General features: G+C 42.5%; 1 protein-coding gene across 2 annotated transcripts; it reads left to right on the top strand.

Annotated features, from left to right (window-relative positions):
• The first annotated feature begins 112 nt into the window (after nucleotides 1-112).
• rrm1 (ribonucleotide reductase M1 polypeptide) lies at nucleotides 113-12,588 on the top strand. Of its 2 annotated transcripts, none has more exons than XM_023827739.2 (19): nucleotides 113-294; nucleotides 3,528-3,616; nucleotides 3,731-3,908; nucleotides 4,255-4,355; nucleotides 4,438-4,497; nucleotides 4,637-4,676; nucleotides 5,403-5,565; nucleotides 5,828-5,969; nucleotides 6,121-6,204; nucleotides 6,392-6,553; nucleotides 7,013-7,092; nucleotides 7,263-7,464; nucleotides 7,590-7,739; nucleotides 7,857-8,078; nucleotides 8,429-8,505; nucleotides 8,592-8,727; nucleotides 8,888-8,983; nucleotides 10,557-10,745; nucleotides 11,757-12,588. In XM_023827739.2, exons 1-19 carry the CDS (start codon nucleotides 141-143, stop codon nucleotides 11,955-11,957), a joined length of 2,526 nt encoding a protein of 841 aa, XP_023683507.2. In that variant the 5' UTR covers nucleotides 113-140; the 3' UTR covers nucleotides 11,958-12,588. The 2 variants fall into 2 exon arrangements, with proteins under 2 accessions (XP_023683507.2, XP_023683508.1); XM_023827740.2 differs by lacking the exon at nucleotides 113-294 and adding an exon at nucleotides 2,486-2,688.
• Nucleotides 12,589-14,799: the final 2,211 nt, after the last annotated feature.

Genomic DNA, 14,799 nt, shown 5'->3' with positions numbered 1-14,799 from the left:
CCACGGCTTTTGTAACCGTGCGAATGTAGAACAGGAAACCTCGAGCTGCAGTGGCGGAAATGACAGGCTGTGCCGTCCTGGGCGCGCCCCTTTCAGGAGAGCTAATGCCAAGACTGCGAAGGTCTCTATTGTTATGCTAAATGAATCCAAACACGCTAGGGGATGAGAGAAAGGGGACGACTGGTTTAGCTTACTCATGGGCAGTATGTACATGTTTCTTGTACGCTTTTAATACCCCTGTTATTCAGCGTTCATTGGAACGCACAGTTCAGTTCAGGAGATATCTTCACAAAGGTAAGTAAAGTGGTATCAACACTTTCCGATGCAGCACTAACAAATAAATATGGCCTAAACCATTAGCAGTTTGACCTGCTTAGAAATTATCTAATGCAAGTAGTGAAATATGATAGTATAATCAACATTTATTTGCTTGCTTGTTTTTTGTTTGTTCGTTCATTCATTCATTAATGTACTTATTATTTTGTTCAAATTGACATGCAGTTAAGTAAGAAGGGTCAGCCAGTCCTGAAACAAGGGGAGGGGGGCAGAGCCTGCCGATCTACCAATTATACACCCCCCCCAACTCTGCTACCCTATTTGAGCCAAACACCATCCCTCGACCTCTATTGTGCTAAAATGGATGGATGCTGCATTCTACCAGACATTGGACAATACTATTGGCCTCGGCTTTGTAGATGCAAACATTGAACAGCACATAAATAAATTAAAGTCGTAAACACGAGTTGATTAGCATCTACATTACATGTACATTACAAGAACTGAAAACAGTGTCACAATACAGTTCAGGTGTACTGATGGCCAACAGGATGAGCTAAAACTCATAATCTAATAGCATACAGCCATCAACATTGATTTCTATCTTAAATTAATCCAGCTAATTTAGATACCCTGCTAAGTGGATCAACCTCTTGGGCTGAATTCTGTTGCTTGTATGTTTGTATGTACATGAATGAAAGTGACTAATGAATAAATACATAAGCATTTTTAAATGGTGTCGTGTGCACGTTAACAGGATGAGCAACAATGAATAATGCTTAATCGCTTTTCTTACCTATAGGCCCTACAAAGTGGGTAGTCAAAGCAGTACTGTAAAACACGGAGACTGTCTATTATTCAATGTGAGAGAGACGATTTTCATTTGGCAATATTCCACGCGGTGGGCGGGACCAAGGTGGAGTGACATTCCTTATACTTCAAACGAAGTTTGAAATTCCAAGAAAGAGGGCGAGAAGTCTGGATAAGCTCGTTTTTGTCTGTACATCCCGAATAAACTTGTGCAGTTTATCACTATTTCGTAATTAATTCCGTATATTATAAGCAGTTTTACTAGAAAGACATGACAGTGTTACGGAGGCAATAGGAATAGCGAATTTTATTATATTATACAATAATGGAGACGGACTTAGTTATAAGAACATTGCAGTACAATTGTAGGTATATGTTCCATAATGTTAAACAGTGTTATTAAAGGTTATTAAACTAAAACCATGATAAGCAGAACTTATGACGCAATTTATGCATACAGGCGCGATGACCTCGTTCTGTTTTATCCCTAGCCATGTGAGTAATTTGATGTGACTTAATGAAATCCTTCCTTTCATTTGTCATTTAAACTAGCAGGACCAGAATATAATTACCAGTAACCGATATTGCCTACTTTGTTGGTAAATAGTGGGATTAAAAACGTACCCTATATTGAAGAAATTGCATCCAGGCATCACTATGTTAAAATAATCACCTGTTGCAATAGTGTATTTATTTAGAAGGAAGGGAGCGGAGGGTACTGAATGAACTTGTATCAGTGAGCAGACAACATTTGCGCTCATAAATCTGGCTTTCTGAGCAGTATCCATGCATTATGTTTATTTATTATGGATTACATTTATTCGGCACAGTATTTCTTAATATAGGTGATTACAGAAGTGTTGTTTTTAGTAGTTTTTATATGACGAAAAGCAAATTTCAAAAGGGAAATTAAAGAGGAAAATTAGCAATGTGTAATACATACTGATAAAGCGTAATAGATTTAATTTGTACCACATATATATTTTTTCAATGTAGGGTAACATTCAAAGAATGAAATATATATAAGCTTGATAGAGGAATACTGTTCAGCTGTTTATTGGATTACATGCTCATATTAGTCCAGAAAAATAACAAATGCTCTTGAATAATTTCTATGGCTTTGCACACTGAGAGAACTGGCACTATATTCACACCACGCACGTGGCAAATTCTAATAAAATCTTGATTCTTGTTTGGTTATCAGTGATAAACTTTAATATTCGTACATATTTTATTCTGTTTGCAGATACATTTCATAAGTTGAAAAGAAACAAAACATTCAAACTCTCCCGCCAGATCCTCGGTTTAATAAGATGACAGCTGAGACGCACCCGGAAATGATTCATGTAGGCGTGTTGTGATTGGTCGACGCGCCTGCTTTCCGTGTCCACGGATTGGCTACTTACTTGGCAGAAGTCGATTTTGTGGCGGGCAGCAGAGTTCTCCGCGCTTTATTTCTTACGTTTTGGGGCACTTAGTTTGAGAAGCAGCGTAGATAGGTACTTCTTATAATTTACCTATTGTTATATTTAATTATTAATTCTTTAGCACTTTTTTGAGGACAAAACAAAGAGCAAGCAGCCATGCACGTTGTCAAGCGAGGTAAGGCATTTTTACCGTGAACTAGCATGCTGAATAGTTTTAAAAACATCAAACTCATTGTCAATAGTCTTGCTTGACGAGTTTTCAGTTAGTTTGCATTGCAGTTTTATAGTAACGTGTTTCATAATGACCTTTGTAAATTATTGTCATATGTAGCCTTACTGTCACGGGCGGAAACGCTGAATGCTAGCCGCTTTTTAATAGCCATTCTTGTTATTAAGGGTCCGAGGAACATAGCTGCTGGGTCGCTGTTATTTTTAATAATATTTCTTGAATAGTTTTTTTTTTTTTTTTTTTTTTTAAACAAGCAGCGTTATTACGAAAGATGAAGACATTTCTGCCTTGATTGATTCAAGTGCATATTCAGAACAACCCAATCATGCAGTTCGAAGTTGCTTATCTCACTTTAAAGAAACTTGCTTCGGTATAATTTGTCCATAATACCTAAATAAAGCCGCGTAGCTCCTAGTTAGTCGGGCAGGGTTATGAGTTTTTGTGTATCGTTGGCTGCATGATTGGATTGTTGCTCTATTGTCCCGCCTTGGCGCCAAATGTTGAGTAAGCTTTACTGACTTTCGGGCCCAAATCGGAAGTTTCTTTGCGCATTCATTATATGGTGAAAATACAAATTCTCTTTTATTGTAATATCATGTATCGATAGATTTTTGTTTATCATTGTCGGACGGTTTTCTTAAGAGTAACCGGAACAGGACACGTTTTTGTTAAGGTACATCTCGGTACCAGATTTGTCGGTTATGTTGGCTCCGCTCTAAAGGTACATTATTTGTCTCTCATATTCATTGATGCTTACAAAACTGATTGACCCCTTATTTCCTTAGATGGTCACCAGGAGCGTGTCATGTTTGACAAGATTACCTCCCGGATTCAGAAGCTGTGTTATGGCCTAAACTTGGAGTTTGTGGATCCTGTAAGTTAACCAGGTCCAGTGTTTGCTATCGTATAGCTATTATGATTCTGGTTTTCTGCGCTTGACCTTATTTAGTTACTGCTGTGTCTGATTCCCTTTCCTCTCGTCTCCTAGACTCAGATTACTATGAAGGTCATCCAGGGCCTGTACAGCGGTGTGACTACGGTGGAACTGGATATACTGGCTGCTGAGATTGCCGCCACCCTCACAACAAAGCATCCTGACTATGCCATTTTGGCTGCCCGCATTGCTGTGTCCAACCTGCACAAGGAGACTAAGAAGGTCTTCAGTGGTAAGTGTGGCGTTTGGACCTTTAAGCTCTTATGGAAGATCTCATACAAGGTGGTTTCACTCGTGGTCGTTCTGGGTTTTTTTTTTTGTTTGTCTTAAGTCTGTTTTGTGCTATTTTGGAATACAAAATATGTATCCTGAATACAACTTTTTGCACATGCACACTTTGCTTGACTTCTTACCTTTTCATATTTTTTGTCTTTGCTTGTATTTTCAGTTCAGTATTTTTAACCTCTGTTTTAATCGTGCACCATGTGTTCTGGCACAGTAATTTCCTTCAGCGTGAATCAAGTTTATATCTTATCTTTTTATGATACTTCAATGTCATGCATTTTTCTCCCTTGCAGAGGTGATGGAGGATCTGTATAACTACGAGAACCCCCTGAATAAGCGGCATTCTCCCATGGTTTCCAAGGAGACCCTGGACATTGTCCTGGACAACAAGGATGTAAGTAAGGTCCTTATGTTCTTTTTCTTAACTCATTTAACACTTTATGACCATTTGTTTCCCACCTTTTTTGTTACATTAGCGTTTGAACTCCGCTATCATCTACGACCGGGACTTCTCCTACAACTTCTTTGGATTTAAGGTGATTTTCATTTTCATTTCCCTGTGAAGGGGCAAGTTTGTCCTCAGATTAATGAAGCCTTTATCTGCATTAACCTGACTGGCTTTGAGTTGTAATCAATACTGTGATGACATGGTGGGGTCATTCTCTCTTTTTTCAGACTTTAGAACGTTCCTACCTCTTGAAGATTGATGGGAAAGGTAGGTGTGGTGTAGAACCTACACATGTTTAGGTTACACTGATATGGCTTCTCTCAGTAGCAGCCAGGACTATCCTCTATCCACTAGAGCTGCATATCACATCGTGATGTAATTGTGATTATGTAGTGCGTATGTGCACTACTCACCTGCACTTTAGATAATGGGTGAAACGTTTGTCCATATGCTGGCTTTTTGGTACTATACAGACATTTGCCTACATCCCCAATTTGGCAAGCAGATTAGTAATGTGCCTGAAATATTAGACATGTGTGTTGTGGCACCCAAAAGTTAGTCATCTGTATGATGTTTAAAGTCACATGTTTATTAAACACAAGTATATGCCAAATTTATTCAGATTACCAACCTTTGGGGGTCATAATATACCTCATTAATATTTTAGATGCACTACTTATCTGCTTTTCGAGTGATTATTGTGCATGTGCCATATAATCGCGATGTGATATGCAGCCCCGCCATCCACCATTTTGGTTTTAGTCCAAGCAGATTACGTGGTTCTGTTTCGCCGACAAGCCCAAAGACTTAGCAATGCAGTTAGGTTAGATACTTTAGAAGTTCTGCATGCGATGGGAGCCAAAGCTACCACCGCAGAACCTTATTAGCATTTTGATGGCCAATGTGAGGGTTGTACTCCGTGGTTCTTGGTTTGCTGTGGGTCTCCCCTATTGTTTTTGGTCACTGATGCTTGCTTGCTGATGTCGCGTTCAGTGGCTGAACGGCCCCAGCACATGTTGATGCGTGTGTCAGTGGGGATCCACAAGACTGACATCGACGCAGCCATTGAGACGTACAACCTGCTGTCCGAGAAGTGGTTCACCCATGCCTCCCCCACGCTTTTTAATGCTGGGACCAACAGACCACAGCTGTCCAGGTAGGTACTCCTGATCTAACAGGAAACCAAAATCACAAAAGAGCTGAACATCTGAAGTAGCCTGTTCTTAGCCGTGCCCAGCAGTCTCAAGGAAATGGGAAGTCAGCGCCTTGTGCCTGAAGAGATTAACTCCAAATCGCCTCCCACATTTTTTTTTGTATACTAGAGGAATCTCCCTGGGTGAGACGGGCGTGGTGGGACGTGAAGGTGTGGTGAGAACCTCCAGGTCAGGTTTTTGTAATGGAATGTTATTTCGTCTCAGCTGTTTCCTGTTGGCGATGAGGGATGACAGCATCGACGGTATCTACGACACGCTGAAGCAGTGTGCGCTGATCTCCAAGTCCGCCGGAGGCATCGGCGTGGCTGTGAGCTGCATCAGAGCAACTGGCAGCTACATTGCAGGAGTACGTGGGACTCTACCCCCACCCAACTATACATGAACCTCCAGTTTTACGTTAAATTGCAAAATGACGAACTCGGGATGCGAATACTGTTTTTGCGAATCTTGTGATGTTTTTTGAAGTGTATATAACGTGCTATGGTCTTTTTCTGTAGACGAATGGCAATTCCAACGGCTTGGTTCCTATGCTTAGGGTCTACAACAACACGGCTCGCTACGTGGATCAGGGTGGGAACAAGGTGGGCGCACCGTTTAAGGGGAGTGTGGCTGTCATTTGGTGCAGTGGTGCTTGACCTTAGTACCACATGGTGTGAGCTGGATTGTCATTGGCGTCCTTTGTGAAGATGACCTGTATTTATCAGTGTTGTCTGGCTGTGAAGGACCAGGGTTGCTGAGTTGACTGCATGTGTGGACGCTCTGTTACAGAGGCCTGGTGCCTTTGCCATGTACTTGGAGCCCTGGCACTTTGACATCTTTGACTTCCTGGAGCTCAAAAAGAACACAGGGAAGGAGGAGCAGAGAGCCCGCGACCTCTTCTATGCCCTGTGGATCCCTGACCTCTTCATGGAGAGGGTGGAGAAGAATCAGGTGAGTGGGCAATTTTCTGAACTGACATTTATTCGTCCATTTATGGTTCTCATGGAGGTGCTGTAAGTCTTCCATAATGTAGACCTGGCCCATAGATCCAAAGGATGTATTGTCATTGTTACACAAAGACTGTTTGCGACTTCCAAAAGCTATGTAATAAAAAATATTAAGCAAAGAATATATGCAAGGTAAACAATATACTAAATGGCTATTCTCTCTCTCGCATAGATATATTGCTTTTTTTAATATTATATCATGGTAGTCAAATTTTTAAAGAAATAAATGTAAACGGTAACAAAGTGCAGGAGTGAAGTGGCAATTTATGGTAGTTTACTACGCATTTGATAATGCAAGGATCTCTGAAGACAATGAATGAAAATGTTGTGGTTCTGTTGGTATCCCAGGCTAGTATCTTTCTGTCTGAAGTGTATGACCATCTCAATCTCCACCATGCTCCAGGATTGGTCACTGATGTGCCCGAGCGACTGCCCAGGCCTTGACGAGTGCTGGGGGGAGGAGTTTGAGAAGCTCTACACCAGGTGCAGATGGAGGCTATATGCCCTGCTGGCTTCATTTAATTTGCAGTGTGCGGATGCAGATCTTAAATGGGGGGTGGCATGTCTGAGAAGCGCCTGAGTGCTGATGAACTTTTCAGGCTGGGTTACAACCACCCATCTTACCCTGTTTCTGTTGGTGCGTTTCTACTCAGATATGAGAAGGAGGGCCGGTTCAAACGGGTGGTGAAGGCCCAGCAGCTATGGTACGCAATCATTGAGTCTCAGACAGAGACGGGCACGCCCTACATGCTCTACAAGGACGCCTGCAACAGAAAAAGCAATCAGCAGAACTTGGGCACCATCAAGTGCAGCAACCTGTGCACGGAGATCGTGGAGTACACCAGCAAGGATGAGGTGGGTGGTGTCGACTTCCATAGGTTCCTCCAGCCATTTGAATTTTGGAAGACGCCTGTGTTTCTGGACTAAAAGCAGACCAACTACTACTTGTCTCAAGGTCAACCTTCCTTTTCCTCTGGCAGGTAGCAGTTTGCAACCTTGCATCCATTGCTCTCAACATGTACGTCACCCCTGAGCATACTTACGACTTCCAGAAGTTGGCCTATGTCACCAAGGTTATTGTGAGAAACCTCAACAAGATCATCGACATCAACTACTATCCCATTCCTGAGGTAATGCCATATATCTGAACCACAGGCTCTCCTTAATTTCTATGTTGTAGAGTGTCAGCAGTCTTGTAGATGATGGTCCAGGTACCTACTTGATGATACCCTTCCCTTTCTTCTCAGGCTGAGAACTCAAACAAACGGCACAGACCCATCGGGATTGGGGTGCAGGGTCTGGCTGATGCATTCATCCTTATGCGGTTCCCCTTTGAGAGCCCTGAGGCTCAGCTGCTCAACACGCAGATCTTCGAGACCATCTACTATGCTGCCCTGGAAGCCAGCTGTGAACTGGCTGCTGAGCTGGGCCCCTATGAGACCTATGAGGGGTCTCCTGTCAGCAAGGGGGTGGGTTATCCAATTCTTCAGTGCTAATGTTTGTTAGAATTTTTTTTTTTTTTTACATGATTGCCACAGAATTAACAGTACAGTAGTAAATGTAGACAATCTCTTAGGGCTTCATTGCCTATTGGCTGCCAAGCTGCTCTTGAAATAGTCTTGAAATGTGTCCCATGTCATTTAAGATTTTGCCGGTAATGTGTTAATTGGATCTTTCGGAACCTCAGACCAAGTTGTTGCCCCTCTGCCTTGGCGCTTCGACCAAACCGATGAATAGGTGTGAATGACTTCCCATCTGCTGCTCCCTTCAGGGCGAAAGCCAATCTGCTGTTCTCAGCCATGTGCTCTGCTCTCCTCAGGTTCTGCAGTACGACATGTGGGAGAAGACCCCCACCGACCTGTGGGACTGGAAAGCACTGAAGGAGAAGATTGCCAAGTAAGAACCGGTACAGAAGTGTTGTGATGGCACTTTGTGTTTATGTGTATATATGCGTTGATCATCTTTCTCCCTTTCACCCTCAGACATGGGGTGCGTAACAGCCTCCTTTTGGCCCCCATGCCTACTGCATCCACTGCCCAGATCTTGGGTAACAATGAATCTATTGAGCCCTACACCAGTAACATCTATACCCGCAGGGTGCTGTCTGGGGAGTTCCAGGTAAGTCTGCAAGAAGAAAAGTGATTTCCTTGTAATAACGTGCCGGCACCGTCTCCGGCCTTGTTGGCTTTGGAAGTTCGTGGCTTTGCTTGCTCTGTGCCATCCGGATGCCAAAATGTTTGTGAGGGATACATATTGAATGGTCTCCCCCCTTTCCTAGATTGTGAACCCCCATCTGCTGAAGGACCTGACGGAGAGAGGGCTGTGGAATGAGGAGATGAAGAACCAGCTCATTGCCCATAATGGCTCCATACAGGTGTGTGCAGGTCAAAGGTCGTGTCCTGAAATAGCCTTGGATATGCTGTACCAGAGAATAATCCGCAGCTGAGAGGCCAGTGCTTTAATGGAGCTGAGGCCTTTGATCACAGATCCATGTCCTTAATCACTCATTTGCTGTAGATTGCAGGGTCATGTTCGATCCTTAATTTGAAAAACATCTCAACAGATTTTGAAAAGGTTTGTTTGTTTTGAAGTCCAAAATGTTCGCCTTGTTTTTGTGTTCACGTTCTTTACGCATTTTTATGAACTTTCTGCCACTGGTCCTCTAAAATTACTTTGCTTATTGGGAAGGTGGGAAACAGGCCAGGAAAAATGGGGGAAATGCAAATTTAGCCAAAAGTTGCTGGAGGGTGGAAAAAGACAGACTGTTCGGCACCTGCAAGCACTTGCTTTTGAGGCTAGTTGCAGAGTATGACATTGAAAACAAGGTACAATGGTGATTATGGCATGTGAAATCTGAGAAGCACCAGTGTTACGCTACCAGTCAGGAGTACAGAGCCAACGGAATCTTATGCCAGATCATAAGCTGCTGATTGTCTGCTGTTTCCACCACTGCTCCTCAGATCAGACGTAACCATACAGCCGCAGTCACTGTTCAGTCGAGTTTGGTTTTCAGTGGTTTTTCACCAGCAGCAAGACTGCGGGCTGAAGCATACTATATGCTATAACAATGATATTATAAAAATAATGGTGTAATATTACTAGGTCAAGCAATCCTGAACAACGTTATTCAGATTTCATTTCTTTTATTTTCAAAGTGACACTTCACAAGATTGTGGCAAAAAATGAAAGAACCCACAGACTTGTTGAAGTTTGCTCAAACAGTCACTGCCATTCAAACAAGGACAGACCACTGTGCAGTCCCTTGGGAAGAAATTTAAATCCTTTTAAAATGGGTAAAAACCCAGAAATGGGCAGAAAAGGCTTTCATGTCATGTGCTCCGTTTTTTAAAAGCCCCATTTGCTCCTGCCTCCTTGTAAAAGGCCATTATTGAAACAGCACGACCACGACCCCTGGAAGGTCTCTATTTCACACATCTTCCTCCAGTACATCTCAGATCTTGCCATTTTAAGTTCCAATGACAAGTACAGTATTTAGTTTAAGAAACTGCCCATGTGACACATTTCTTCCAACCCTTCTGGGGGGGGGGGGGCTACCTGGGTGAGCCATTAACTCCCCACATCTCCCACTGGTTCCCCATTAATTTCACTTCCTCACTGTTTCTCATGACTTTTTAAACTGAATTGTGTGCAAATGTAGGACTTTTTCCAATTTGCTTTTTAATATGTAAACTCAAACAACCGGGACTGCTAGACAGGTCTGGTGACTCCTTGTAACGTTCCCATTTGGATCTCATTTGGAACATTGATAATAATAATATAATTATTGTTATTAATCACCTGAAGTGTGGCTTTGCTGCACGGGACCAGATTTTTTTTGCCCGTTATGTTGTAACACTTAAATGTGTTTAAAAGCATTGATAATGATTTAAAAAATTGTGCAGCATTCCTGATTTAGATTTTAAGTTTTATATGGCCTGTTTCCTCAGAATATTCCTGACATACCAGCAGACTTGAAGGAGCTATACAAGACTGTGTGGGAGATCTCCCAGAAGATCGTGCTCAAGATGGCAGCCGATCGGGGAGCCTTCATTGACCAGAGCCAGTCCTTGAACATTCACATTGCAGAGCCAAACTATGGGAAGCTGACCAGCATGCACTTCTATGGCTGGAAACAGGTGGGCTCCCCAGCTAGCTTCTTTGCAGGTCTTCAGCTAAATCTTATTCCCAGGGGTGCTTTGATCCTGTGTGCTTATGTGAGGATCAGAGAAGTGGTAGCTGGACTTCCTGGAGCAGTAGCAGTCAAGGGCCCAATGGTGATGACTACTGTGAGCCATGGGATTTGAGCCCATGACCTCCCGAACACGGGCACAGATCTCTACACACCATTCAGTGCTTGCTATTTGTGCTGTCCTGTTCTATGGTTTTCTGGCGTCTTAAATTGCACGTCTTCGTCTTTATTCCATGAGTTAATCTAGAGTGATACTCTGGGTTAGTGCTTCACTCCTAATTTGAGGGACTTATCCCGCATGTGGCTTTGTCACGGCCCGCGAGGTTTCATTAGCTGTGTAATATCAGGTGTTGTTCAGGGCTGGGATTTCCAAGCCCTTCGTGCTCAGCGTCATTGTTCTCTCCAGCTATTCGTTGCTCTGGTGGCCCCACCCTCTTTCCTTTTGATCCGTAGCAGGTGTGGCCTTTTGTCCATATACGTCGAGCTTTGTGGCAGATGTTTGTTTTGTGGAGAGGAGTGTCACTCAGCTGTTTGCTGATGAAGCAGATTTTCTTGATGGAAGAGTGAATGACCATTATAATTCTGTGGTGATTAACATTTTGGGCTCCATCTGGACGATTGCAGCTGGGGTTTACTGGGAAGCTTCAAGCTCGATATTTTATTGTCTCGTGCAGTGGAATACCAGTGTAATTCTTATGGCACAGCTGCAGGGTAGGGGACAGGTGCATCGGGGGGGGCAATAGGGCAAACAGTGCAATAGAGTAATATAGGTACCAGAGAACTATTAAGTAATATGTGATGGAAAGGGGATAAGGATGTGTAAAAGGTAGTAAAATTATGCTTTTAAATTCAGTTCCTACAGGGTTTTGTTAGCCCTCATAAGAGAACTACTTAGAAAATGTGGTCTGTGGCCGGGAAGTGGAGTGTCCTTATTGCTGATCCCCCGTCTGCACCGCAGGGCCTGAAGACGGGCATGTACTACCTGAGAACCAAGCCGGCTGCCAACCCCATCCAATTTACCCTCAACAAGGAGAAGCTGAAGGAGAGCCAGCCGGCCGTGTCCAACGGAGACGATGCTGCCGCCGCCAAGGAGCGCAACAAGGCGGCCATGGTGTGCTCCCTGGAGAACAGAGATGAGTGTCTGATGTGCGGATCCTAAGCCCACCCTGCCGCCACCAGCCCCCCTTCAGTTTGGGCTGTAAATGATCAGTGCTTCAATTTTCCTCTGAGTAGTGGGGAGGTTTGTCATTTACGTTCTTCATTGTTCTGTAGAACACAATGGTTTATCCCAGGATAGGGTATTCTGGCTGACTGGACTCAAACTTCAGGTCACTTGGGACTATTACTCTCTTGGCTCCCCCCAGTATGTTCCTGACTAAGCTTAATTCCCCCCCCCACACCCCATCCACACCCATCATCAGCATTTTCATAGGGGTAAAATTTTGAACTGCTTTAAGTCACCAATTGTATGATTCTCTTTAGCAAGTATAGCCAGATGCATCAAACTGTAAATATTCATTTGTATCCCTTACACCACAAACTGTAAAATCCTAATTTGCAATCTATAGGTTGAGGTTTAACTTCGGCTCTTTCCCCCTGTACAGAATGGCTTGTTAAAGTGGCCTACTTGTATTTTGTGCTCCAACTCAGTTGTAAATGTCACGGTAAGTGTTAATATGTAAATCTGCTCTGCCGTTGGAGTAAACACCGTGACTTAAATACAGGTACACGTGGATCTTGCTGTATATTAACCTGTTTTACATTTTTGCAAAATAAAGATTCTGATGTCAGTGATGTGACATGTTCTCTAAAGCCAGGAACAATATGGTGGAACTAAACTGCAAAAGTTTTTAATATTGGGCTGATTCCAGATTTGAATGCTTACAGGTCTGACACCCGTAAGTGGTCATGTGACAGGCCTGGATGTGACACATACGAGTCCATAATTACTCACTCATGATTCACATGGTAGTTTTTTTTAATATTTGATGGGCAGCAGTCTGGGCTAGCGTCATCAAAATTAATGGTTCTATTGTGTATAAAACCGTCACAATACTCATTTTTCATGGTATCGATTCTAGAGCCCGCACTTCTGCTTTGCTCTGTCCATAGGCTAACAATGCAAATGGCAAGTCCTCTGGGTCCACTCACTAGATGACGAGTTCAGAAGCATCAGAACTCTCACCCCTGTGTTAAATTAATCAATGAGTGTATCAGGAGTGACGTCTGCAACTACTATGTGCCAAATGAAGACTTAAACCACAGGACATGCAAGTTTGTATGTAACTTGTGCCATCGCTCAAAACTGAGAACGGGTCATAAATTTAGATAAATATGTGAAGGACTGACACGTGATGTAATACAAAGAGTTGACAGGGAGTCATTTCTGAATTGATGAAATATTAATCTAATCTACATGAGACTCAGTTGAAGCAGAGATGTGATGTGCATTTCTTTTCTACGGGTTAAAAGCTTTATGGCCCGTTAAACATTTCAGCATTAAGAAAATGGTCTGCGGTTGTTTTACCTGTGGGTCATGTTTGGCTCTATGATCTATCATGATTATTCGGATACAACTTTCAGTGTTGTGCAGTTGTTAGTGTTTCTGCCTTGACAGTCGAAGGCATGTAACAGCCACATATCTGTTCTATTACAATTAATATTATAAAATAACATCTAGTAATGGTTTGATTACTGCTCGTATCTCAACATTATTAGAGCGCGATTACAATGGCTACAAATGTACTTTATTATGCTTTGACAATGCAATGCACAGGTTTTTTTGATACAGGGTCAGAAAGAAAATCATTATAATGACATTCGTTTTTAAATATTTATTGCCGGAAATCATAGCCGTCCGTGTGATTTTCAAGTTTAATTGATGAATCGGTTGCATCTTGCTACAAATACAACCATCTTGCACTTCTTATCAAAACCCATCCCAGAAAATGCACTGGGAATGAGACTGTAGAGATTCTGGCTAAGATGCCAGTCCATTGTAAGGCACACACACAGAATTTTGTACCACTATACAGGATAAGTGATTATGAATAATATAAGGAAGAATATAAGCAGATCATCTGGATTGAATTAACAAGTACTATTTGCTTGGACTGATAAGTAGTTTCTGTACCATGAAGATGTCCAAACCAGATCATGATGTGATTTGCTGATCCAAATGTGCTCTACAGTTGGCATATATATGAGGACCACTAGGTGGCGCCAGGCACCAACTGAAGTCTGCTGCAAGCCTGCTGTGCGAATTCACACACTGTACCGCATTCAAAGGACGAGTGTGTCCCATTTTGAAGGCTCCTTCAAATTCAGCCTAGAAATGCAGCATTCTTTTGCCGAGATCTCAAGATTCATGGCGCAAATATTCGAAGGACACGGCTTACAAAGGCAGCATAGATTGCAGCATTTGAAGGATGCTGCCCCTGAATTTGGACACAGCCATAGAATTAACTTTTTTTTTCCCATTTTGCCAATGCAGTTTACATCGTTCTATGTATATATTCATATGGTATAGAATATATACAGAAAGCCAAAGGTCTCTTTTTGCAAGTAGTGTATTATTGTTTGTTTTGAATCATGGCAAATGTCAGCGTCACGTTAAAATTTAAATTGAGAGAAAAGCAAAATGAGCATTAGCATTATCTGTGCTGAGGTGTGCATGACAAATCGCTGCAAAACATCAAGTGCATAAGCAATTTTATAACTGTAGATGCTGGTCTGTGTTGCTTGGCAGAACTGAAATGGAAAGGGCATGATTCTAACCCCAAAATAAGCATTTGTACACCAGAACCTACCATAATATGCACCCGATTCACCGAAAATTTTAAAGTGTTACGGAAAGCCCTTTAACACAAGGGTCAACAATCTATTTCTGTATTTCTAGAAATTAGGCCTAAATAACCTCCACTTTTTGAGAAATACATGCTATTTGTGGACTCTCCACAACAGATCAGTGATGCAAAAGGAAGTCTGGGTCAAGTCTGAGC

Source organism: Paramormyrops kingsleyae, chromosome 18 (genome assembly GCF_048594095.1).
Source record: "Paramormyrops kingsleyae isolate MSU_618 chromosome 18, PKINGS_0.4, whole genome shotgun sequence".
In the NCBI taxonomy this organism is placed as follows: Eukaryota; Metazoa; Chordata; class Actinopteri; order Osteoglossiformes; family Mormyridae; genus Paramormyrops; species Paramormyrops kingsleyae.
Note: the sequence above shows the minus strand (reverse complement) of the source record. Positions and strands in the feature narration are given on the sequence as shown.

Bases quoted from the DNA above. Each gene is read 5' to 3' on its own strand.
- rrm1 (XM_023827739.2), top strand. From the start codon at position 141: ATGAATCCAAACACGCTAGGGGATGAGAGAAAGGGGACGACTGGTTTA. The intron at 7,093-7,262 runs GTGCAGATGGAG...GTTTCTACTCAG, and splicing joins TTTGAGAAGCTCTACACCAG to ATATGAGAAGGAGGGCCGGT. The intron at 8,984-10,556 runs GTGTGTGCAGGT...CTGTTTCCTCAG, and splicing joins CCCATAATGGCTCCATACAG to AATATTCCTGACATACCAGC.